Here is a 26,500-nt window from a genome sequence, read left to right as displayed (position 1 = left end):
CAAAGCAAGGGCATGGCATTAGAATTTAGCATGAAAACGAGAGCTTTTAAACATTAGGACCAAATTAAAAGTGGATCCCACAGTCAGCAGCAACAAAGCCCTAACTACTAACATCAAACTAACTATACAATGGACAGGGGGAAAACTTACTGTAGATCTCAAATTTTACCCTGGGTGACATTACTTACCCTTCAGAAAACAGCTAAACATTGTAAAATAATTTGCTATCATTTTCTTTTTTCTAATAGTTGTTGATTAGTTTTGAAACCAACACATCTGTGACTGTGTAAATCTTCTAGTCTCCTGCTGTGCTCAGTGGTTGCTTTATTGACCCCCATGTCACTACAGGACAAAGTTTACATGCAATGAAAAAATAATGAACAAATAGCTTGAATGTAGTGTTTTTTTAAATATCTATTGTTCATACAAAGGATTTATTGTTATTCTATTTTTATATATTTTTTACAGTAAAACATTTGAAAATCAATTGGGTAAGCGGTTAAGGTAAAAATGTACTCTTACAGCTTTTCCTGGAGTGTTCAGTGTTAGGACAATCCCGCCGGATGCTCCAACAATAGTCAGCCATCATATGTACATCCCATCTACCCTGATATAGTAATTCCATGACCTTCAAATTTTGCAAATCGTGCAGTCAGTGGTCATCACTGACTCCACCAAGGTTTTACGGGAAGTTAGAAAGATGGCTATGCAGAAAATTCACCCTTGATGCTCATATTGCAACCAAGCATTTTGTAGTTCTCCAAGAGTTTCTGGACAATTTCTGTGTAATTATTTGCCTGTGTGTTTCCAAGAAAGTCATTGACAATGGCTTTGAATGATAACCAAGCATTCTTTTGACTTCAGACATTGTCCTGATGAAATGTTTATCTTTGATGAGCTGCCGAATCAGTGGACCATCAAACACACCGGCCTCTATTTTTTTCAAATGACAGGCTAGGAAATGCCAAAATTAGGTACTTGAAAGAGTCTCCTGACTAAGAAGGAAGCATACCATTTTAAGGTCAACACAGATGACCCAATTGTGTTGGTGATATTGCAACAACTCAATGACTCTCTTTGAGTCTACATATTCTTCACAAAGAGAAACTAAATGGCCAATTGGGACTGACCCAAATATATTGCCATTGTAAAGGAGGACTCGACACACTGTTTGCACACCTTATGAGGGGCCCAAGACTTATCTTGATCACCAAGTTTAACTTTGAAATATGCCAAATAGGCTTGCTCTACAAATGTGCTGATGTTTGCCCTTTGACTGGGAATGGTGAAACTGCCACAGATATAACAAAATGAATCAGAGTTGTTTAGGCACTTATGACGAGAAACAGCAGAGCCAGACATGATCTGAAAGAAAGTTCAGTGTGTAAGTAGAAATATAAATTTTGCTTATTCACTACGTAGAGCAGCTCACAACCTCTGACCACACTGTCTTGTGTGTAAATAAATAGCCTATACAAATCCCCGCTACAGTAATCGCATTATATAAGCCGTAGAAAAAAAACATGACGTAATAGAAGAAAACTAACTGCACTTTCAGAATCAGCATACCTATTTTAGTGTAAATAGGCTTAAAAATTGAAGTCAACAAAAAATGTGTTCAAAATTATTCCCCACAGATAATTATCTGTGTAATTATGGTATTGAGAGAGGCACTGGTAACTGAAACGTAATGTTAATTAAAGGAACAAATCCTTTTTTTATTCCTCCTGGAGTATACACTGTGTGGCCTGATAAGGATAAAAGAAGATCTGCTGGTGTTTCAAGGCAATAGTGAAGTGTGAGAGAAGCGTTCCAACTCTGCAGTCCTAAATTCTGCACCAATGAGATTCCGTCCTAAGCACCTCTCTTCAGAGTCCCATCCTTCAGCTTCTCTCCACTGAAGTTTAGTGCTTAGCTACTGGGAATTCAGGTCATCCCCTGAAGAGTTTAGTTTGTAAGCCCCCCGGCCTAGCCAGGCCCCAGGGATGGCAGGGTTGTCCTGCCCTGACTTCCATAGTCCTTCAGTAATCCAGGGTGATGGCTCCTTAACAACAGTTCTCCTGTATAAAACTTGTGTCCGATACCTACCTAAAAAGGCTCCAAAAATGTCTTTGACCCAAAGAGTGGAGAACTAGGGCAGTGACTGGCCACCTTGCCAAATCAGGGTGCTTACCCCATGAAAGAAGGCAGTCTTTCATAAATTCCTAGGGAGAACTAAGTTCTAAAACTGTCCACAAAGTACTAATATCACCCTCTAAACCCTAAAAAAAATCTTGGTACACTAAGGAGGTTATACAAATAGTTGTAAAGAACAGAATGAATGGTGAATTAAAGCACACAATAAATTCTTATAATACAGTTTCCTTTTTCAGGTGCTAAAATGACTGTGCGGCGATATTCCATGTCATCTCTTCTTTCTGGTGCTGGCTACTCCAAACACAATGCAAATATAAAAAGACATTCTAGCAATGGAACGCCGAAGATTAACAGACCTATGCAGGACACTGAGTCTGACAATGGGAATCAGCAAGCCAAAGAAACTGCAGAGGAAATGCTACCTGAACTTCTGGTGAACACCATCCCTAAAACAAGGTCATTTCAGGAATATATGCATAAGTGCAGGTAATTAACAGCAATCTACCGTGTTAGTTATGTATTAAACAGAAGTTAGTGTATATGCATGCTATTAGGGAGGAAAAATGTAGGTGTGGGATATAAACTACTATTTGTCATGTGTATGGGTTAAAGAACTTTAAGGTAGCTAGGAACCAACAGATTAGTTTCTCTGATTGTTTCTCTTGAAACAAGGCCGGTGCTAGCTATTCTTTGTAAATGTATTCTCTTCCTGGTCACCATGCTTTCTGGGTGGATCCTGGTGTACATGGTAATCAAACAAACCCTGAAACCAATGTATAGTGAATAAATTAAGTTTACAAAATGATGAACATGCATGTCCATGACTAACCTTATCTAACTAAATTAGGTATCACACCACAGCTACAGAATTGTTGTCAAAGTTAGTCATGTTTGCATTTGCAAAAAGAACTGCAGTTTAAACTAGAATATTGATTTCAGATCTCCTGAAACCTGTAACCAGATAACACCATTACTTACTTTCTCTTGTGAAGGCATGACTAGGGTAGCTCGTACCTTTGCCCCCAAACTTCCCCCTGACACCTAAACCTCTCCCCCCTCTCACTTGCCAGCCCCCCCCACACACCCCATTCTTACACTTTTCCCAATAACACACTGCAACCTGTTGCATTTAAAATGGCTGGCAAGCAGCCGTTTATTTAACAATAAATTAACAACTTACCAATTTCCATAAATTTAACTCTGCATTTATATCTGTAACATACACTTAAGATAAACAACAAATAAATAACAATTAAATAACAAAATAAATTAACAATTAAATAACATCCATATAAACTATAAATTAACCCCTTTTTTACCATAAAACCATATCCTAACAGAACCAACCATTTTACCCAAACAACTAGGTTGCAGGTCCGGAAGGTAAAGTCCGCAACACCATTACATCTCCAATGATGACCATCACCTCCATGCCATTCTGGCCCCTTGCAGCACAGCACCACCTCAGGGGCCTCCACCGTTCACCACTTAAAGGGGGGCCCCACCAACTTGGGTGCCCCCCCACCACAATTAACCCAGAACTCTTACCTTCCACCAAACCTCAACAGCCACGGCGCACAGGCAGGAACCCTCACGCCTGTGCGCCCCTCCACACACGAATTGCTTTCCGCACCCCGTCTTGTAATCCAAGACACCACAAATCTGTTCCAGTGTCATTCAAATGAACCCCATCTCTCCGGAGATACCGCCAAGTATCCTCCTCCAATTCTCGGTGACGCACCACAATGCCACCATTCCTAACTACAAACCTCCCCACTTCTTTATTAACTTTAACCCTAGTTTTATTTAATTTTTCAACTGATCTGGCTCCCCGCTATATAGTCCTAGTCACAATGTCGGAGCAAACCATCACCATCTCAGAAAACTCCAACCTTAACCTCAGGAAGTCCAACTTCATGTCCCAGACCAATCTTTTCATCGCCCTGCCCCCCAAATCGTTGCCTCCCGTATGCATCACGATCACATTCGGAGGCCTATCCAGCGCCGCGCACCTCCGTTGTTCAGGCACCATCCGACTCCACATCATGCCTCAAATGCCAATCCAGCGTACAATCGCCTCACCCCGGAGAAACCCAACTGTCGACCCTTCGGCCTGACTTCTGCCCTTCTCCCAACCCTGGAACTCCTGGAACTCCTGGTTTCTCCTGGAACCTTCTAGATTCCCACCGCCCCATACGTCTAACGGCCTCCTCACCCAATCTCCATCTAGCGGCCTCTGTAGCTGCTCCAATCCGAAAGGAATGTGAAGAAAATTTTTCAACATCCACTCCTAACAACCCCAAACACCTTCTAAAAATAGAAATAAATTGAAAACGGGGCAGAAAGGCCTCATCCTCATGTATCAACAGGGGACCCCCTACTGGCGGCCTAACCTGCAGTAACGCTTCCACAGCCTCCACCGGGCAGACCCCGGACCTACCTCCCAGTCTAAAAACCCGAACCAGGAAACCCCTACCCCCCTGATCCGTTTTGGACCGCCTAATTCGCAAACTGACCTCATTACTTAAACATACCACATCTTTCCTTAAAATACCCCCAGGACGTGTCTTTGTCGGACTAACCAGTTCCCCAATACGCATCGCCCCAAAGAACGCTATGCTAAATGCCACTGTAAACAACCTCTCCCAGTTGCCCTACCACCCGCTGCAACAACTCAAATGACACCAGCCTCCTCCTATCTGGCACCCTCTTGCCTTTCCTGTACCCCTTCAGTGCCTGCCGCACCACAAACTCTTTTGTAAGATCCCGCCACCCCTGCCACTTGAACCAGAAGGCCATACCGGCCAATAACCTTTTAACTGCTGCCACCGACACACCCCTAGTAAATTCTCTAACCAACCAGTATAACAGCATATGTACTGCGTCGCCCCTGTCCTCCAAACCCACCAACTGAGCACACAAACTAAACTAAACTTCTTGAACAGAGCACAAGAGATTGAGCACCCCATAGGCTGGCAACGGTCCACAAAATACTCTCCTTCCTACTTGCAGCCCAACAACCGAAAGGCGGCCTCAATGTCCGCCTTAGCTAGCAGCGCCCCCTGTCCATATCTTCTAACCCACAAAATCGCTGCGTCGAAGGAAGTATAAGCCACAGCACATACCTCCAGTCGACACCGACTCCCCAGGCGGGAAGGACAAATCATGTATCAACCTAAACTTACCTGGTTCCTTCTTAGGCACAAGCCCCAACGGTGACACAACCAAACCAGCCATCGGCGGCGACTGAAACAGCCTACTCATGCGCCCCAGACTTACCTCTTTAGCCAGTTTTTCTGCTACCACCTGCAGAATTTCAGATTCCTAGACTCTTTCGGCGCTCCTCCCATCCCACCGGGAATCAAAAACCCCTCTGAAAACCCGTCCTCCAACACCTTTACCTGGGTACATACCTAAAAAGGGGCGCATCACCCAGGCCTAGGCCCTGACATTAGTTTCATCCATAGAGCAATATCTTTATGATTCCACCCAAGCGACTGCCGCACCGCTTTTCTTTGCGAAACCGCTCGTCATACCGTAGGCAAGCAATCCCACCATACCTTTGGTGCGCTTCCCTAATTGTATCTAGATAACAAAAAAGCTAAGCGCACTGTTTTGGCTGCTTCTCTCCAATCACACATGCCAAAGTACTGAATGCCTGTATCCAATTCAAAAACGTGCGTGGTATCAAATGGTGCCGCTGTATCTCACCCTCCTCCTTGTGTCCCCCCCCCCCCCACATTTCTGTCCAAATTAAACCGCTCCAATGGGAGCAGCATAAAAATGTCCACGTATTCCCCTTTTAATATCAGCTCCCTGATGTCCTCCTTTAAATACGCCCCCAACGGCCCTTCGAAACACACGTATACTTCCCCCCTCAACGTATCCCCCACTTCCGCTTGGTTGGCAGGCAACCCTCCCTCCCCCCCTGCTGCCCTCCCCCCTCTGTCCCCCCTGCGACACCTCTACCTCCCCCTCTCTCTATACTGCCCTTTACTCCCAACTACCCTGCCCCCATACTCACCTTGTGAGGCCGCTGCAGCCCTAAGCTGTTGGATTAATGTATCAATTGACTCCATAATGCCTACCTGCATCCAGTTCAAATTTTTTTCCTTCAAAAAACTGTCCTTAACTTCCGTTTCTCCCTCCTTTTACCCTTTCTTCTCTCCACCCCCTTTACTTCCGACCGACCCTCTCTCTCCCCCTCCTTTTTCTGTAATTCAAACTTTTACCCTTTCCCCCCTTCTTGGGCAGTCTGAGCACGCCTGTCATGCAGCCCCTCCGCATACTTCCCTGCTACGGGCCTCTCTAAAGAGCTGATGCTATACTGACATAATGATCATAATGATGATTAATTAAAGTGCTTTACAGACTGTGCTATTCTGTTCCATGGAGAGGAAAGAGGGGAGGAAAACCCTTAATAAACAATAGCAGTTGTTAGTGTGGGGTTAGACCACCGTACTAATGGTAGAATTGTACTATTGCTATGTAATGAAAACCTAGCATCTATAAGAGATTTAAAACAAAGGACACTATCTGACACACAAAAAATAATGTGACTGTGTCACCAGCTATGTCATAATGATTACTAGCACAGCTCACAGTGCAGAACATGGAAAAATCTAATCTCCTTCTTAATATAAACTCTGCTTTGGCATGCTGAGAAGGTTGAGCTTGCGCATAGAAGCTTAGATATAAACCCGTGAAACGGCTAATTCTAATTAGAACAGACTCTCTAACATAAAGTTTACCATATAAGTTATGCGACAGTTTTTACAACATATAATCACACTTTGTTTTACTTTTTTTTTTTTTATCGATATTGCAAGTTCACATTTAAAGGCAGTAAGATATACACTTGCACACTTATATACAGTGAATGTAAGCAAGTACAAGGAAGGACTGTGAAGTTTTGCTCAAGAAAGCAAACATAATCTACATGCTCTTTCATGATGGTTCCTTGTGAGTTAAAAAAATTGCAACACACCAAAATGTGTGTAGCAGTGATTAGTGGCCATAGTATGTTTTGCTTGGAGAAAATGTCTTATTATAACAGACCTTTTTTTAGGGCCAATCTAAATATAATTTAGTTTTTAATTGATTTAGGTACTGACATTTCTATATTAATGAACAAAGCACCCTGCAGCATCAACAATAAAGGTATATAGGTAACTGTGGATAGCAAATCAAAACCCTGGACCAGAACCTTTGCAATACTGGACAGGACCAGCAGATATGGTCCATCATGACTCTTTAGGGACAACCACGAAAACATAATGGCGACAAAGTAGGATGGTTGCAAGTTATGCTGTCTGGGACTAGATACCATCTGAAGATATTCTTGTTGTTTGACTCCACAAGAGCCATATTTAAAGAAATTAATTGCCATCTTGGCCTACTTGCCCAAATCCCATGTTTTACCAAAATGTGATTCCCACAACAGCATATAAGAAAGTTTATATATGTGGGGATAGTGAGAGTTGAGTAAAAAAGGGATATTTGGCCTTTGATTGGGTCAGGAGCTTTGCAAGAGCTTTCAAAATTTGGCATTGTAAGGCGGTGCACCTGTTTTCTAATTTGGAATGTATAAAGTAGCAGAGCTAATGGTATCTAAAAATGTTGGTAACAGGGTCTCAGCTCTGTTGCAGATGCTCCAAAGCTCAGGATTGCCCTTCTGAAAACCAAGCCCCCAATGCTAAAGAAGCCCTTGATTGTCCACCATGTAGCACCAAAACCATTTACACCTGAGGGGGAATTCAGGATTGCCCCAGAAGAAAGTGGGGGGGGGGGAGAAGTGGACAAATATTATGTTTGTTTTTTAAACTATCCCAGACTGAAAGTGCTAGAGATTGCTAGAGTGTGCTTCAATTGTTACCTATTGGGAATGACCTGAAGATAGAGTGCTTTAAGGAAGTTGTGCTATATGATGATAATATTGGAACTGAGGGACCCCCAAACCACCCCCTGATATTGTGAGTTTTTGAATTCTGCTTCTTCGCTGTCCCCAAAAAAATTTCAGTTTGTAAGGCGGTGTTTATTCGTGTTTAGGGATCCGGATCGGGAGCATTTTGAAAAGATATAGAACTCTGGGAAGGGTGTTCATTTTCATTTTAGCTATGGGAGGAGGGGAGGTTGACCACCTTGAGAGAGCGGAGAAAATCTGTTTTAAGGAGAGGTGTGAAGTTGGTTTTTTAAAGTTCATGGTAGGATGCATCACTATGTTTACTGCAAAATCACATCACCTCTTCATGGATAATGTGTTCTACAATAGCTCCCCTATGCTACTAGATACCTTCACAAGAAGAGAATTTACAAGAACCAATGATCCCACCCTGAAATGTAGAAAGGAAAAATGTTTAATATGAGCAAAAACATAACATCCTGGAATGTTAAATGGTGCAAGAGATGAAGAATTGAGCGGCTGGTAAATTGATTATTTGTGCCACCTGTAGCTCCAAGCCTTCGACCGGAAACAACAAGCAGCTTAAAAGGCCTTTTATCTCTTACTTTTAAAATGCTGTTTATCGCAAATACATTTCTAGTGACACCAAGCAACAATATTTGTCAGTCAAATTGTACATTGCAAGCCTTTACTTAAAGCAAAAAATATCTTTACTTGTTTAATTATAACCTAATTACTGTATGGTGTTTATGTGGTACCTGCATATTACAATAATAAGTCATTAGGTAAAGCTTCATGTACTGTAGGTGCCAATAAGGGCTCAGCTGCATATGAAATTTTTAATCACCTAATAACATTACATTAACCCCTTGTTGACAGTTTTCTCATTTGCATAGAAGTCAATTAGATACAAATTAGTAATTCACAGAATGAGGTTAATTGAATGTTGCTAAGCAATTTAAATTATGTGTAGATTAGGCCATTTGTGGAATATTGGTAATGTTGCTTATTATAAATTTGCTTCAACCTTTTTAACAAATAAAAACACAAGTGAAACCAAACAAATTGTGTCATGTGCCTTTTCAAAATTAAAAGTGAACATATGAAAGGGAAAAGGATGGAATAATGAAGACTGTTCAAAAAAAATCTCTTTTTCCAGTTCCATCAATCACTCCAGAGGTTCCCTGAATCAGATCCTGTGTCCTCCTGGAATCCTCCTTAGTCCCCTTTTTCGTCCTTTTGCCTACATACCCAGATCTTGCACTGCGCAGGCGTGAGATCGGGTGTCCTAGGCTGTGGTAGATGAGGAAAAAAAAAAGTGCTGATCTCACTGCGCATGTGTGAAATTAAAATTTATTTTCCCTATTGAAAAATAAGCTTCTTTTGTGCAGAAGGAGCAGCCAGAAGCCACAACGTTAAAGACAGAAAGGGAAGGGCTTTATCTATCTTTTTTAAAAAGGCGTTTTACCCTCCCCCTCAAAAAAATAGAAGATAATTTTTACGTTACACAAAAAGATTGTCTACCCTATTACGTAGGGTAAAAATTTTAGTTGAGGTCCGCTTTAATACATCATTTTAGCAAAAATAAAATACACAAAAAAATGGAAAAAAAAAACACACACACATATAAAGAACATAAATAAAATAAATAATATAAAAATAAATACAAATAGTATAAAATATATTATCCCAACTGCACCCAAATTAAAAAGTAATTCCAAATAAAGCAGCTCAACAAACTAACTGTTTTCACTTTGGCAAAACTCTGGTAACGGTAAAGTAATTTTTTAGTTTTACCATGCAGTACTCCTCTCATTCTACCTGTAGGCTCTGGAGATGTCCTGCTGAGCCAAGATTTACTACATAGTGAAAAACTAAACTGAAAGAAACATAAAGCTAGTGACGCCTAAAAACACCCAACTACTTTCCTTGAAGCTTGCTCCAGTGACTCACCAGTTATTGGCGGTAGAATTATAAATAACAACACCACAAGACTTGACCCTTGAAAACAAGTCAGGAGTGGCAGCTTTCATATTTCTATTTTTACAGGTTGACTGTACAAAAAAAAAACAAAAAAAAAACCAACAAACCGAATATCTAATATGGCTTGGAAGTGGCCAAGGACCCGTTACCACCACACATGTGCAATGCCATCCACTTTGACATGAGTGTGCTCAACATTTATTGAAATGGCACAGAAATGTAAGTGAATGCGGCACTTTTGAAAGCACAGCAATACTGAACAGTTCTGCACGTTGCACTGCAGTGTACTTGTAAGGTGCATTTGCCAAATATACTTTCACAACAAGCTTTGTGTCTTGTTAGACTTCCTCAGTGCATTAATATTTCCATCTGTCAATGTCTAACATTACTACTGTTATAAATGTAATATATTTTTCTTTATTTTAGGGGCAGAGTTAAGGTTGTCACATTCTTGTTACCAATGGACATGAGAGCATATGCCGAAAATCAAAAGGCTTTCCAGAATATGGAAAATCAAAGCGCAAATCACTTGAGCACGATAATTGAAAAGGATCCATGACCTAGTGAATTTTTTAAGACCATCTGACTCATTCTGATGAGCGAACATTAAATGATAGCTGGCTCTAGGGTTACATTTTGTACACAGTACTCTGGCAGACTGCCTTCTCATATGGACAAAACGATTGCTGTGGGTCACTGGTCCTTTGTTATTCGAAACCTGAGGCAGCTGAAAAAAGTATTATGTTGAGAACTTACATAAAACTTTTCATGAACCTAACTTTTCTTCTGTTTCACCAGCTAGTTAATTAAATATACCAGTTTAGCGTACAAGGCAAAAATAGGTCAGGATTTATATGTATACATTACATTTGTACGCAAAGGAGATTTAAAATGTATTTGTCATTTATTAAAATTGTTTCACCCAAAACATACAGTATATTGATAGAATTAAAAAGATATTCATCTGTCGACCAATAAAGTTAAATTTCCTTTTTAATTGTCATTATTGACTTGCTTTGCTACATTCCTAGCTGTCATGCTGCCAGAAAAAGTGTAAAGATCGGAAGATCATTATAGAATAACTCAGTAGTTACTTATTCAATGTCAGTGACTCAAAGTACAGGTAGTCCCTGGGTTACATGCGAGATAGGGACTGTAGGTTTGTTCTTAAGTTGAATTTTTATATAAGTCGGTCACTAAAGAGTTTTCTGAAAGTCATGCCAACTGCCCCCCTCTCCCCTCCAAGCTGCACAAGAGGGAGTAGGGAAGCCCCGTTCTTTTCTAGGAGTCGTCTGTATGTTGGATGTCCTTAACCCGGGGACTACCTATACTGAAGCAAGAGGGTCACCTTGACTGAGACAAAAAACAGCTTTCATGTTTTATAAAGACTAGTTTATTTTAATTAAACATTTAACATTTAAAAGTGAAGTATGGAGCCAGTATAACCAATAAGAAAATAGTACCAAAAGGAATCTACACATTTAGGGTCCCTGGAGCTTGCAACCCTGGGTGATAAATATGCAGAGGCAACATTCGAGCTCAGAAGTCATTGTTCTGATACACTACACCTACAGCAGGCTTTTATACATTGGTCAGAGAAGCACTGCTCATGGAATTGTGGGTGTAGAAAGGAATGAACCAGAGCTCTGATTTTTAGGGTATTTTTAAATGCACAAAAAACACTCTAAAACAGTGATTCTTAGAGAAATTCAGGAGGATCCTTCATACAAAAGGTATATGGAGCACCTGTTGGTACCTGTTTTTTACTAGTTGCTGAAAAAATCTGTTTTGCTTTGTGATGGGTGTATTTTAGAGAGAATTCCATGCAAACATGAATACACACTTTATAAATTAATTTTTAAATAACTAAAAAAACTGGAAAAAAAAGCATTGTAGCCTACTATTTAACCAGAATTTGAGGGCTTCTGTCTTCTGAGACTTGTCATGGGTATCCCCTAGAAACGTTTTATTAGTCAACTAAATACTAGTCAAGTGGAGAGAGGACGGTGTTGTAATAACAAATGCACACTCATGTGTCCTGCCAACCCATCCCATGTTCTTCTGTTCAGACTCATCTAAAGGCTGATTTCCATTTCCATTCGATGACAAATCTCCATCATTCATCCCACACACACAATAGAAGATTATTATAGATTACAATTAACTATTTGGTGTGCTGCTTTAGCTAGAAATAACCTTGGAGCTAAGGAAAAAACTGTTTTTTCTAATTTTGTTATTAAATTTAATCAGATCATCAAAACTGGTATTGTTTTCGTGTGATTTACTGATAATGAAGTAATGAAATGTGCAACCATGGGTATGAAAAAATGATTGCCCTTTCACGGTCATTGACTTAACCTCCTGCAAGTGTTGAATGGGATTTCACTGCAAATTTGTCCCTGTATCTCCTTACAGCACAGTGTTAGCTTCATCACATTGAAATGTATTTTAGCCCCTTTGCTAATTATGTATGGTGTTAAAGTGGACATGCGATTTGACTATAAACATTCAATTATTTATAAACAATTCAGCAAATAAACTTTTTAATAAACCATCCTGACTTCTCTAGCTGCTTTTAATGTAAAGTTATTCATTCTTAAAAATTCTAAAAAAAAACACAATTGAGAATGGTCAGATTTTTTTTTAAAGCTGCTGTGACAGTGAAAAATCTTTTGAGTGGGATGAGAAATTAGGATTTTCTACAGTTCCCAATTTTATTTGGCAGGTTTTGCAAACTAATTGCAACTCCCCTGAACATGGTAATGCCATCATTTGCTTGGTATACCAGGGGACTTTTTCTGTATTCTCACTCTTTTTATAAAAAGAACTCTATGAATTATTTTATTTAGACTATAAAAATGTAACATAAAAAAAAAAAAATTAACCAAAATCCCTGAGCCAAACTGCTTTTCTTATTTTCCACTTTGTAGTGTTGAATGTCAGCAATGCAACACTTTAAAGACATGGGCAGACATTGTCACAGTTTTATTATTGCTCCATTGTGAATCTTAAGGTGCGTACACACTTCCAATTTTTATCGTTCCAATCGAACGACGAACGATCGATTGGGCAAAAAATCGTTCGTAAAAAAGTAACCAACGACGCCGACGAACGAGGAAAGTTGTTGGAAACGAACGACCGGACCGGCGGATCGGATTGGGCGACGATCGTTGAACATCGTTCGTGTGTACGGTCGTTCGTTGATCGTCCATGTTCAGAGCATGCGTAATGAACGAACGTTCGTTCACTTTCCTGTCGTGCACATAGTTCCTCTATCGCTCAAACGATCGTATCTATTGTGTGTACAATATCTACGAACGATCGTGTAGTTATCTCTATGTGCAGGATCGGTGCTATACGATCGTTCGTAGATATCGTGCAGGATCGTTCGTCATTCGTTTTCCAACGATAATAATTGGAAGTGTGTACGTAGCTTTAGTAAAGCCAGATTAGAGTTCCCTGGAGTAAGATTTGCTGTTGTGTAGATCCACCTTGCTAGTTGTTATAATTTCCCACTGTGCGCCAATGGGATAGACATGTAGTTTCTGCTGTCATATGCTATGTCAATCATTAGAAGCCCAATATTACTTGATGTTCCTCCACATAATTGATGAACAATACAATGTTGATAAATTGTAGCTCTGAGTAAGATTAACTGCTAATTAATCGTGCATCTGCCAACATCAAATGATGTTCAACTCAGACTGCAGGGGGGTTGTTGGTGCATTTATGTTTTTTTTAGATTAAAGCTAAGAGGGTAAAGAAAAGGTGGTTGGATCCATGTGTGGTTAGGATAGTATGTTGTACTGGATCAGTGAGAACCCCTTTTTGCATTTAGTGCCCCTTATAGTTTGATATTTCATTTTCTCCCACATCAGAACAATGACAAATACTATTCTCCAATTTATACTTTCAGGCCCAATTCATAATACTCTAAGGTGAAAAGACTGCAATAGTAAAGCAGAATAGTAAAGACTAAAGGTAATGAATACAGATTTGCTGCACTGTACAGGAGGGGACAGGTTTTTCTTGTCTGTTATAATAATTGGCGCCATGCTGTGAACTTTGTTGGTCTGCTTGCCTGTTCTCTGGGCATTGCCATCATTTTACTGAATAAAATCACAGGGCAAATGCCAGCAATAAGGAAGAATTAATATGCAGGAGACATTTAGGGTATTGTGAACACAATGAGGAAACAATGCCAAGAAAAAAAACAAAGTAATTTGTTCCAGTGATCTTCCTTTCCCAGGAACTGTGCTTAAACCCCCACTGTGTTTCCTAATACATTGACAGTATAGGCATGACTTGACTACTGACTTCTGTAAAAGCAAGAACATAAAGGATGACTGCGTGTACGTAAATGAGGCTAGGACGGGAATAGCAGACTCACAGCCAAATGATTGTTTCTTGTAAAAAGTGACATTAGAACATACAGTCTTTCCTAAATAGCATTCTTTTTCTGCATGAATTGAAAACAGCAAAGTTGCATTGGGAAACAATACATTCAGTCCTGCTGGGTAAATACCCCTGGTGACAATTGGAAAATTTAAGTGGTGTAGAAATTATTAAAAAATTAAAAAAGGACATTTTTCCAGCATCCAAAATTTTCTTTAAGACAGGACTCCGTTATCAATAGTTAGAGGGAGGAAGGTGGTATGAGGTAAGGATACACATTTGCAGCAGCCTTACTTGCCTTATACTCATAGTTTTATATTCTCTACTCACATTTAATTCTTCTCTGATGCATCGACAGGTAGATCAGGTAATAGTTCTAAAGTCAATTGTAGCAAACTGGAAAAAGGGCCCCAATCATTTCTTTGGAGCAAGGGCCTGGACATATTTACTAAAACCTTGTTCCTAGACCACTAGGGAGTATAATGCTACCATAAAATGTGAAAGATTTATCAAACGAATACAGAGCAATGTAAGAAATCCTCAAATCTTAATAACTTTAAATTAAAATAAAAAATAATGTCAAATATAATGCTAAACTCCAAATGTTCCATAATAAGGACTACCCCCACCTTCCCCTTTCTTTTTGGTTTTCCTATTGGGTTTATTGGGTACTGGTTTCTTATATACCAAAATATTTTTACTTTTGTCACTACTGCAATATTTAAAAACATTAAAATACAAATAAAAAGTTCAAATACCAAGAGGTGCCTAAATAACAACCATTGTGCACCACTGTTTTGTCCCAATATGATGGACAAAGCATGTATTGCTGGTGTCAAAGCTAGCCATATGACTTTTTGATTGGCCAATGAAAACCAAAGAATGTTTAGGATGTGAGAGGTAATGGCAAACCTTTAAATCTTTGAAAATCAGACGAGTAAACGTTACAATTAAAAATATCCTTTGCTTTTTAAATAAAGGTCTTTGATTAGTTTTTTATTGCTTTTATCCAAATACATTTTCCTATAAAAAGCATTTTCAATGTGTAGGTTGATATAAATACAATACATGGATAATAATCTTTGTGAAGAAAAAACTGCCTTTAACAAAAGGATGACATATATATATATATATATATATATATATCTTAATCACATATACATAATACACACATACCATCAGCTAAAAAATATCCATAAGAAAATATATTTACACTTTAAAACGCTGCACAGAGTTTAGAAATGACACAATAGACTAATAAATAAAAAGTATTACTTTATCACACAGCGTGGAGGACTAATCTGCAACATCTCACAAAAAAAACATGACTGAGTCTGAGCAGAATGTTTTATAGCTTTAATTAGTTTAAAATTAAACATGTAAATCTTCTCCAAAATGGTGTAAATGTAAAGTGGAAGCTCATTTTTCCCTGGCAATGAGGTGGGATAATGTATAATACATTGGCACTATAAGCAGAAACAGACTGCCTCTAGTCTGTAACTCTCAAAATGAAATAAATTGCCTAATAATTTTTGGGTCTTTTCAAGTATTTTTTTTGTTTCTGGCTATTTTATTATGAAGAACATTGTGTTTATATTGGGTAATAACAATGGGGAGAGTCTGGCCAATCCTAATTAAATCTGTAAATCATGCAGTTGTTGTATATAGCGCAGTTTGTGGGTCAGATTCCATTGGTAACAAATCTTCTTTACAGTTACTTTGTAGCCTAAAAGATTTTTGGAATCAGATTTATATCGTCACATTGCTAATTTATCAAATGTACATTCTATAAATGCATTACATACATACTTATATACTTACCTTGTATTTGTCACCTGTGCTTAAAATATATTTTTAAATGCCCCGATATTACTTAAAATATATTTAAAGGCCTCATTATTTTCACACATAACAGCCACAATGTTCATCATAATAAAACATATTTTGGATAGAGTAAGGGTGTGTTTAAATCACTATAATCTTTCTTATCTTTCCTGTCCTGTAGACTTAACAGAAAATGGGAAAACATTGGGCCTGAATAATTAAAGCCCTTCAAGACTGTTGAAGACAGATTATCATGGGTGAACCTGGGTGATAAAGGAAACCTGAAATAGGTGAAAACATAGCACCCAACGAATAGCAAATGGATTTTTAAGAAAGGATTGCAGCTTCCATGGAAGTCCTTTAAGTTTTTTTTGCTCTAGGATAGATTCTATTTAAGGAATTTCACAAATTGACTTAAGAAGAACTCTTGGTCCTTTTACATGTCTTGCAGTGGCTTCCTCAGACAATAACAAGTTTTCTCTGCGCAGTACTGTATGTATTAAAGTAAGAATTATTTTAAATTCTAACAAATGCTAGCCGCTGTCTCTTATAGCTATAGATTGTCTGTTCTTTAAATGATTACCTTTATTATTACATATTGCAGTCAGCGGCTTTCACCTGCTGAGCAGATATTTGAAGGTTAAATCTTGGAGTTTGCCATGTATTATTCATTAGGCTTGCACATAATCTAAATAGGAATAGTGAAAAGCCATTTCAGTGCTGTCACTCTGTCAGTGCCCAGCAGACCTGTAATTTGTAATCTCCTCCACCAGCTGTTATCTCACGTTAGCCCAGCTCACTCCAGCAATTGTGGGACAAGCAAACACAATCACTTTATCCCTCACTACTGAAACAATGTTCTTTAAATAGAATTAGGGGAATCTACCATCATATAAAGCTGGATGATTTGCACTGTGATTGTCAAATAGTACATTTAGACAAGACTCACGAGAAGACCATGTCAACTATCCACAAAACATTCATTTAATGTAGTCTTTACTACATAATAGACATAATAGTGCCCATCAACAGAATCTATAATAGATTATCATCAATCTCTCTGAGAATACAGTCATGTGAAATTAATACATCTTATGGAAATTAGGTAGATTCAGTTCAAACAGCGCCTACAGATAAACCTGATATTCTTTACTATGCAATACATACAATTTACATGGTGTATTCACCTTCAATAATCTAAGATAACAAAGTGCAGTACACCCCACATAAGTACACCCTACATTTACCACTTGTGTGCCAATAATAAGAAGCTCCTTAGAGATTACGCTGGCAGAACTCATCTTATTTAAACAGATATCAAGCGTCTGGTGTTCTCTTAGCTATGATGTGTGGTTTCATCATGCCAAGATCTTGAAGGCCCTTCAAAAAAACATTGTAGATGCCTATGAGTCTAACAGGTGATTTACAAAGTTTGAAACATTTAAATGAACCAAATGACTACCTACATGTTCATAATTGGAAGACCCAGAGAATTCAGGCCAAGAGCTGACATACTGGCTGAAAAAAAAGAAATGCGGGGTTATGGACTTGCCTAGTCAAAACTTTTCTATGAATCCCAAAAAATATTGAATATGTAGTTCATTAAAGAAAACCCACACAGTTTAGCTGAAGAATTTATGCTTGGAGGAGTTATAAAACATTCCACTCAGATACTGGTGGTGTAGATTTGCAAACTGCCTATGATGTATAATTTCTGTTTAAGAAGAGGGCAACACTGGCCTATAGGGCTAGCACATTTCCATAGTACACCATTACATCCATAGATAAATTTGATGAAGAAAAGACTGAACAGGAAAATAGTTTTTTATTTACCTGTATTGATCTATCTACAGGCACTGTTCAAGGTAAAATTAAATTGTCTTGTTTAAAAATATTGGAAGGTATTTCTATGGGCACAAAACTTTTTCACATAACGAGAAATTAACTCATTGGTCTCCTGCTTCTCTTTTAATTGTTTAATTAACAGAAAAAGTCTAGTCTCCTTCCCGGCCAAGCTGTGCTGTGTGACAAAGCTGTGTCAATTTTAGGCCCAGATAGGCAGAAATACAAATCCTTTGGCACATAAAACATTTATTTTTTTTGTGTTTTTTTTGTTTTTTTTTTGAAGTTCAGCTTTAACTATTTTTACTTATGTTTACCGAAAAGAATAACCTTCAAAATATGAAACTTTGAACAAGGTATGCAACATACAAAATACATTCTGTGTGTTTGTTAACAGGGTACATAGAAATACCATTACAGAATCACACAAAAGTGGGATCTAATATGATCACTCTGGGATTCCTGTTTTTCTCGTGATACTTTATTGACTTGACCATCTTCTACTCGCCGGACATTGGGGAGACTTCCGTTATTCTTTTCAACATACACTTTGCCTGTCAAAGACACATTGTTCTGTAAGTCTGATGCAATGCAAGCCATTATAACATAAAAACTGCTGAAGACAGCTCATGACATTATGCCACACTATAAACTAATGTGGTCATGCATGAATGCGTGAATATTGCTCAAATGCCATGATACATTTTTATAGCGTGTGGCAGTGATATAGTGACGTAGGTTAAAAGTGTCTCCTCGCAACATTTGATGTTGCTTGCTGGCCAAAAAAACATAAGTTCTTATATTAAACAGATATGCACATGAAAATGATTATTCATACCACCCAAGAAACAGTGTATATACAGCATACAATTAGTATATAATCAGCTACATAAAACCTTATCTTAGATTACACTGAAAAATGGATGTGAACATCTACCATGGCAGATCAGCACTTAAAGAGGAACTAAACCAAAAATAAAAAAATCACACTTATCTTACATCCCTCAGATCCCTTGATCGTTCTGGACCTTTCCTCTAACCGGTCCTGCACCGTCCCGGTGTCCTCCTTCAAGCCGGGGCAGAGGAAGCAAGGCATGCGAGAGATTGGGCATGCGCAGAAGGAGCAGCCAGAAACCTCCCGAGATGCGTGAAATAGATATCCCGGGAGGCTCTGCACACACATCGCGGCAATCGAGACAGAAAGGGGAGGGGCTTCAGATTTTTTTTTTTTTTTAAAAGGTTAAAGGTAATGTCCATATTAAAATAAACATACCTGTGGGAACTTTGTGCCCTTCTTTATCACTGAAGACTGGACTGTCATCATAGTTCATGGGTATAGGAGGACATGAGTTTTGGATGAATTCATCCTGTGTAGCTGCACAGGAAAAAAAAGCTGTATTACTCTATGTGGGATATTTGGTATCTGAGCTGTAAATTACTACCATTACCAATATTACCTTGAGGACAAGTTATTTGTAAGCTACCCTTGCTGAGCTCATCGTGGACAGACTGAGAAGATTCCCTGCCTGAGGCAGGCTCCTTCCCAGGTCTACCTAAAATTTCATTTTCCTGTGCTGTTCTGTTTCTCATCAGGAAGTATGTGCACATTTTGCCTTTTCCTTTTACTTCGATCTCTCCTCGTGCTGTTATTTCAAATTCTTTATCTCTAAGACATCTAAATTGAGAGAGACACAAAAGACAAGAGAAGATTATTTATAGATGTCTCTGGGGCAGCATTACCTCATCCGTAGAAATAAAAAAAACATTTTTTTTTCTTTATGAAACAATGCTGTTATATTTTCACTTTACTAGCAGGAGAAATTTGGAAGCTCTAAAATGGTAAACACATAAATATCTGTCATGGACCTGGCAGCCTTTAAAGCTGTTACCATACCTCTTCTAACCTCATGGGCCAGGATCTGCTCAGCTGTCTTCTAGGTATGACTGCCAGTAGCTGCTCAGTGAACACAAGAATTGATATAAAAAGAGCATTTAGATCAGTAAAGCCCAAATAGAGAACCAAGAAGTGAATGTAGCCCTCAGGCTTGCTACTGGGGCCTCTATATAAAAATATATTTTTAATGGGGAGGGAGCAGCCACCATCCTGGGGCAAGAGATTTCCATTATTATCTCTATAAAATGGAAACACTGCAGCATTGTCTAATCTTCTTTAAGGGGAAGAAATCTAACTTAACCAGCTATTATAGCAGTTACAATGAATTTGTACTTTCATAAGTCTTCCTTTTCCATTTTTACTATAATCTGTTTTTTTCCACTTGTGAAATCTATACAAATACTTAAACAAACCATACATTTTTGCTCCTGTTTAATATTCTGTGTGGTTAATAAAATAACTTTTTGCTTCTTAAGATAAAGCAGTCATGATTAGACTTATGTCTTGATATTCCTTTAGTTATTATACCTAGGCTACGCTATAAAAAAATGGCCCCTTTATTTAGCTTGGATTTGGTTAGGGTTGGTTGTTAACCATTAACCTAATATTTGCTGCTTCATAACTTACCCCGCTTAATGTGAATATTAAAGCCCAACTCACAGCACAAAACATGATATTGTTGGTTTTGTTAAGTGGTAGATCTCACACACCGGTTTCAGGATTGATAACAAGTCCCACAAAGCTTTTCTTCCACTTTGAACAATGTGACCAACACACCACCACCTGGCATTGCTGACTGCATTGTATGTGATGACATTGAAGTACCTGCCCTCATCCCAGGGTGGGAGCAGGGAAAACGTAAGCACCAGCTGCTTAGTAAAGTAGGTTTTACTCCTTTAGACCATCCCCTAAACAAAATTAGCTTTACTAAGTGTCAGGAATTTTGCTTTACCTACAGGTTTACAATGCAGAATTGTCCTGTGACTTCTCATCCCTGATTCTCAAGTTAAAGAGTTTCCATGTGCACATATTAGTATAAGATTAGAGAAACAACCTAACTGGATATCGCATACAAATGTTGCATATGAAGATAAGACATGCATACAGATTACTAACATTTTGAAAAGAAAAAAAGAATATATAGTGAAGAACATCAACAACATTTTGAAAAGCATCACACTGAGGTTTAAGTTCTCCCTAGCTCAGTGTTTCTCAGCCAAGTTTCCTCAAGAGGTTGCTAGGGGTTCCTTGAGCAATGAGCAATTTGTGCCTTTCAGGCCAGTTTAAGTAACACCAATGATATCTTTGACTATCTGAATAAGAACATTCTTCCCAACTGCCCACAGGGTATAAAACATTCTTACTGCTGACACCACAATAATATACTGTGAATTTTAGCTACTTCTTCAAGCTGTTAGCATTGGCTTCTGAAGTAAGAGGGGGCAAATCATTTGATACTATTATCAATTCTCACTCATAGAAAGTTTTACATACACTAAAGTTATGAATCTTCCCAGGGTGCTCAAGAAAAAGAAAAGCATGTTCCTAACACAGTCACAAGTTTAGTCAAAGTCCCTGAGCAGAAGCCTGACACTGCCAAACAAGTGAAAAAGAAGACATCTTGTGGGGTCCTGTGTAGTCATGTTCAGATTTCCACCGATTTTGGTGGCTTTATACTTGCTTAGTGTAATGTTCATTATAGCTGCTGTTCATGATTCTTTTTTGAGTATATATGCCTTGCACCATTCTGTTACCATTATCATGCCATGTTCATTGCATTTACACATGCAGCACCTTCACTGGTATTGGTAAAGTATTTACCTGTGGGCATCTGGGCTCAGGTGAATTTTATTAGGAACGCCATGGCTCTCCATTCGTGAAGCCGTGTTTACTGTATCACCAAACAAGCAATACCGGGGCATCTTTTCACCTACAACTCCAGCCAGCACTGGACCCGTGTGTAGACCAACTCTTATCTGCAGGAAAGATTGCATTCATTATTATACATGGAGAGTTGTTAGAATGGAATTCAGAACAGTGCTTTTTTATACTTTTTTTTGGGAATGTTTTCCAGTACTTTTCCAACATTGGCTGAGTGGACTATAGATGCCCCTTTGATCTTTAGTTTATTTTATAGTACGGGCTCCTCTCCTGTACTGAAATTGCTTATCTTGATTTGACTGCACACTGTGAGCTTCTCCCATGATATATTATAAGATGACACAGCCATCTCATTTACTAGCTGAAGGATGTCCAGCATAATCTCTCCCTGCATTCCACATCCTTACTGTACCAGGCTATTTACTTTCATTCATTGGGTTTTAGTTCTTTTAATCATGGAAGTCAGCATACATGTAGGCGTTACATAGGACAATCAGCATGTAAATCCACCCTGTTTAATAACACCTGATTCTCCCGACTGACATTTTGATCTTCCCCCATGAGCTTGTCTGCTGATTCCATCAGGGCTAGGAGCTTCTGAGAAGAGTTCTAAGGCTGGGTGCTGTTTTGTTTTCAGAAATCTATGCACAGCACCCTGCCAGGCTATACCATCATCTGTGGTCTGACTGCATTGCAGAGAGCCCTGTCAATGACATCAATGCATCTAAAATAAGGTAGCTAATAAAACAGAACATTTTTATTTGAAAAATTCAATGCATTTTGGCAAGGCAAAGCAAGAACTAGGAATGGTAAAGTATACATGAATTACACTTCGGAATTGAAGTGTAGCCAAATCTTTTTTTTTTTTTTTGTTTAGAATAAAGTAAAGATTATCCTTTACTCCCTGTTTTGTAAAATGTTGTCCCCAGGACAAGAAGAAAGGGGAGATCTTTCTAAAAACAACAAGGACAAAGACAGATTTCTAAGGCACTTGACATTAGGTACTGAAAAGGGGTCGAGCTATTATGTCATGGAGCCTAAAGAAAAAATACTTTTCTGGTATTCTAATTCTAAAAATATAAAGATACAACTGCAGATTGTCATATGAAAATCAGTTAAATGAGACAAAAATACGTTCCTGAAAACCGAAAACAGAGACAACTGAAATTCCCAGAAATAAAAGGCATAACATTTCTATAAAAAAATATGAACCTAACCATTTTAAACTGTTTTGTTTTTAATTTTAATGTTCAGTTTGTGTTTTCCTTTTAAACATACATGACGTTTTAAGAACTCAAAATTTTTCACCATCTTGTGTGCCCACTCAGTGCCTGGTCTATCCTGCCAATACCATTCAAAGAACAGGACCAATAGTAGCTTTGACACACCCATGCAGTCAGTCATTTTGGGGGAAGGTTTGGTAAAGTTTTTTTTAATATCAATATCAATGTCTCACCATAAATATTCTGTTACAAATACACATATATACTTTGCTAACATACATTTGCTTTTATGAGGTCATCCTGGAGGAATGCAACTAAACTAATAAAAGGAATGGAGGAGCTCAGCTATGAGGGGAGATTAGCTGAACTGAATCTATTCTCCCTTGAGAAGAGACGTTTAAGGGATGATATGATCACCCTGTATAAATATATAAACGGTCCATATAGAAAACTCTCTTCCCAATTACTCACTTTGAGATCATTACAAAGAACAAGAGGGCATTCTTTGCATCAGGAGGAAAAGAAGTTTAAGCTCCGGATAAGGAAGGGATTCTTCACAGTAAGGTCTGTGAAAATGTGGAATCGGCTCCCTCAGGAAGTACCGGTAGTTTCAGCAATTACTATATATTGCTTTAAGAAAAAGCTGGATGTTTTTCTAGAACAACAGAATATAACCAGATAGTAAAGCTTTAAAGTAAAGACAATAGAGACTGTTGTTCCAAAGAAGATCTGACTGCCTCATGGAATCAGGGAATTTTTTCCCTGTTAAAGCAAATTGTACCAGATTCCTCTGGATCAACTATGTCTATAGGGTTTTATATCTGGGATATATTTATTTAGTGGTTGAATTTGATGGGCTTTTTTCAACCTGACTTACTTAAGTGTCTATGATTATTTGCCAAGTCATCAGTTTAGATTGGACAGGACTCATTGGTGTTTGCCCCTTATTTTCCCAGCTAAGTATCTTTTATAAAATATAATTATTTTATTATGACATTGTTACATCTATCTGTTTTTATATTGTTAAATATTACACTTTTTAACTTCACATGCAAGTCTCTATGTTAGGCTGTGTACACACATTAGATTTTTGTTATTGGAAATGATGTTTTAGGATCCTTTCCAATGACAAAAGACTGAAAGATGCATGAACGAGCACTGTACATACAGCACCATTGTGCTCTATGGAGAGGAAAGGGAGAGAACAAGCGCTCGTTCGTCGTTCATGGATCTGCCAGGATGGATCTATAACCAAAGTCGGAGGAGCGCTGTACACACATCATATTTTCATCCGATACTAGCCCTGAAGCGATAATCAGACGAAAATCAGTGAGTACGTAGCCTTGGTTCTTTTTGTAAATTTCAATTTCAATCCATCAATATTTACATAAACTGTTACAAAATATATCTGTGACATGATGGGGAACAGCAGGACACACTGCAAAAACATGACGAGTCTTTCATCCTGAAATCAGGCTGTATCATCATAGGCTGATCAGCACAAAGTCCAACACTCCCTGTAGTGACGGACGGTGGCTCCTATATAGAGACATCCTGCTAATTTCTAGATTAGACAAACCAAAGCAAAATGGGAAGCACAGGTGCCAACCATCACAAGTAGTTTTTCCCTCAGCCTTTTTAGGTGTATCTTTCTTACAAATGTAAGCTTTTTTATCCAGTATTATAAAAAATTAAAGGTGGCAGGTCGCTGTCAGAGCAGGGAATATTCCTTTTTATGAAGGGTCCACTTTTATACACTGTGATGCGCAAATGATTGTTACATCACTGAACAAAATGCCACATATTTTCTTTTCAACACATCCCAATCAGAATTGGTGTGAACTAAAGCACCTTTTAAAAGACAACAATTGCAAATTGTTATGATGAAATATAATATTAGAACAATAATATGTATCAATTAAATGACTTACTCGTAAACAGTGCAAACAGTAGCTACCGGTATATAATTTAGGAAATTCTATGCAAAGATACACAGCATATTAAGCATGGATGTCTCTAAATCTCTGCTGGTAATGGACTGATATATTTTCTGAATGAGTCTTGCTATCTTCTCCAGAATCCTCTGGATTCTAATCAATCAGCCTGTTCCAGCTTGTCATTCAGTAAATATTAGCAAAGAGGCACAATCTGTCCTGACCTTGCTCAAGCTGTGGCTGAGTGATTTTTTATAAAGCACAATGCAAATGGCAGATGTGAGTGTGACCAACATATAATGCTGCCAAATGTAATCTGATGATCTGATTTTTCTCAAAAATATTCATAAAGAGTATCTGTCTTTAACAAAAGAGTGTTTTGACATGTAGCAATTTACTGATTAGGAAAAGTAATGCATAACGTATTTTATTTCCAAATAGATGTTACAATGCTATACGAAATTCACTATGGGTATTAATGTTGCTTTTTTCACTGCAGCTTCAGCGTTGAAAGGCCAACACCATTTCCGCTAATTTTACTAAATGACATGCAACAATTGCTGGATATAGACAAGAATATCAGCAGAAATTAGATGCAATAAAAAATACATAACAAGTATTTTATTAGAAAACATATCGGATAAGATATACAGTACAAAGCTGTTGAACCCATACCTGAATAGGATTTCCTGTGACTGGATTATTTACTTCTCTTGCCATAAGGATCATTCCTAGGGCAAAATTTGCAACTCGTTCAGCGTGAGTAGAAACAGGCACAGGAACACCACCCACAACCATGTAAGCATCTCCTATGGTTTCCACCTATAAAATAATCATTTTTTTTTTTATAATTGAAGTGTGTAGTGAAAAAGAGTGATAAATTACAATAGTCAGCTACTGCTGTATACTCAAATGTCATGTACATTCATGTGACTTAATTACCTTATATACATCATGAACAGTTGTTAGCCTGTCAAAGCGGAGGTACATGGAATTCAACATGGCCACAATCTGGATGGGTTCACATTGAGCACAAATGTTGGTAAATGTCACCACATCACTAAATAATATTGTGCACTCCTTAAATTCCCCTGCAATAAACAACAGCAAGAAGGAAATCAAGACAAATGTCTCAAGTATCTTAGAGTGTGGAATATGTTAAGAGAGCTGTGTAACGCAAGCTGAAAATTACAACACGCAAGTCATAGTAGTTACTTATCCCTCCCATGTTAAAAGGCTGCTATATAATGCTCTATGATGCCAGTGTCATGGCATTACCCTTTTTTTTAACATTTATATCACTACATCAAAGCATTGTGTTTTCCTTTCAAGATTTTCAAAAGTTAAGGACTTTTTAGTTTTTCTTAGGACCTATATAACCTTCTATATAACCTTCATACTAATGTAAAGGTCTGTCTGGCCATCTGAGACAACACTTTATCACCCAGACCCAGGAATGTGTTTGCTGAGCTTGGAGCCCCATAAA

At 38.3% G+C, this 26,500-nt stretch overlaps 2 protein-coding genes across 2 annotated transcripts in view; one reads left to right on the top strand and one right to left on the bottom strand.

The window, feature by feature from the left end:
* CCDC195 (coiled-coil domain containing 195) overlaps window positions 1-10,580 on the top strand; it is a 16,700-nt gene extending 6,120 nt beyond the window's left edge. Inside the window, exons 2-3 of the mRNA XM_072410135.1 lie at window positions 2,373-2,622; window positions 10,448-10,580. Of these exons, the coding sequence (XP_072266236.1) occupies window positions 2,373-2,622; window positions 10,448-10,580 (383 nt within the window). The remainder of the gene's footprint in view (window positions 1-2,372; window positions 2,623-10,447) is intronic.
* A 7,601-nt stretch (window positions 10,581-18,181) lies between these two features.
* LOC140328382 (guanylate cyclase soluble subunit beta-2-like) overlaps window positions 18,182-26,500 on the bottom strand; it is a 35,874-nt gene continuing 27,555 nt past the window's right edge. The window contains exons 11-16 of the mRNA XM_072407921.1: window positions 25,957-26,105; window positions 25,690-25,836; window positions 21,798-21,952; window positions 19,540-19,757; window positions 19,356-19,457; window positions 18,182-18,636 (exon numbers count right to left, since the gene is read on the bottom strand). Of these exons, the coding sequence (XP_072264022.1) occupies window positions 18,497-18,636; window positions 19,356-19,457; window positions 19,540-19,757; window positions 21,798-21,952; window positions 25,690-25,836; window positions 25,957-26,105 (911 nt within the window). The 3' untranslated portion in view covers window positions 18,182-18,496. The remainder of the gene's footprint in view (window positions 18,637-19,355; window positions 19,458-19,539; window positions 19,758-21,797; window positions 21,953-25,689; window positions 25,837-25,956; window positions 26,106-26,500) is intronic.

This window comes from Pyxicephalus adspersus, chromosome 4 (genome assembly GCF_032062135.1).
Source record: "Pyxicephalus adspersus chromosome 4, UCB_Pads_2.0, whole genome shotgun sequence".
In the NCBI taxonomy this organism is placed as follows: Eukaryota; Metazoa; Chordata; class Amphibia; order Anura; family Pyxicephalidae; genus Pyxicephalus; species Pyxicephalus adspersus.
This window is presented reverse-complemented; position numbering and strand designations above follow the sequence as displayed.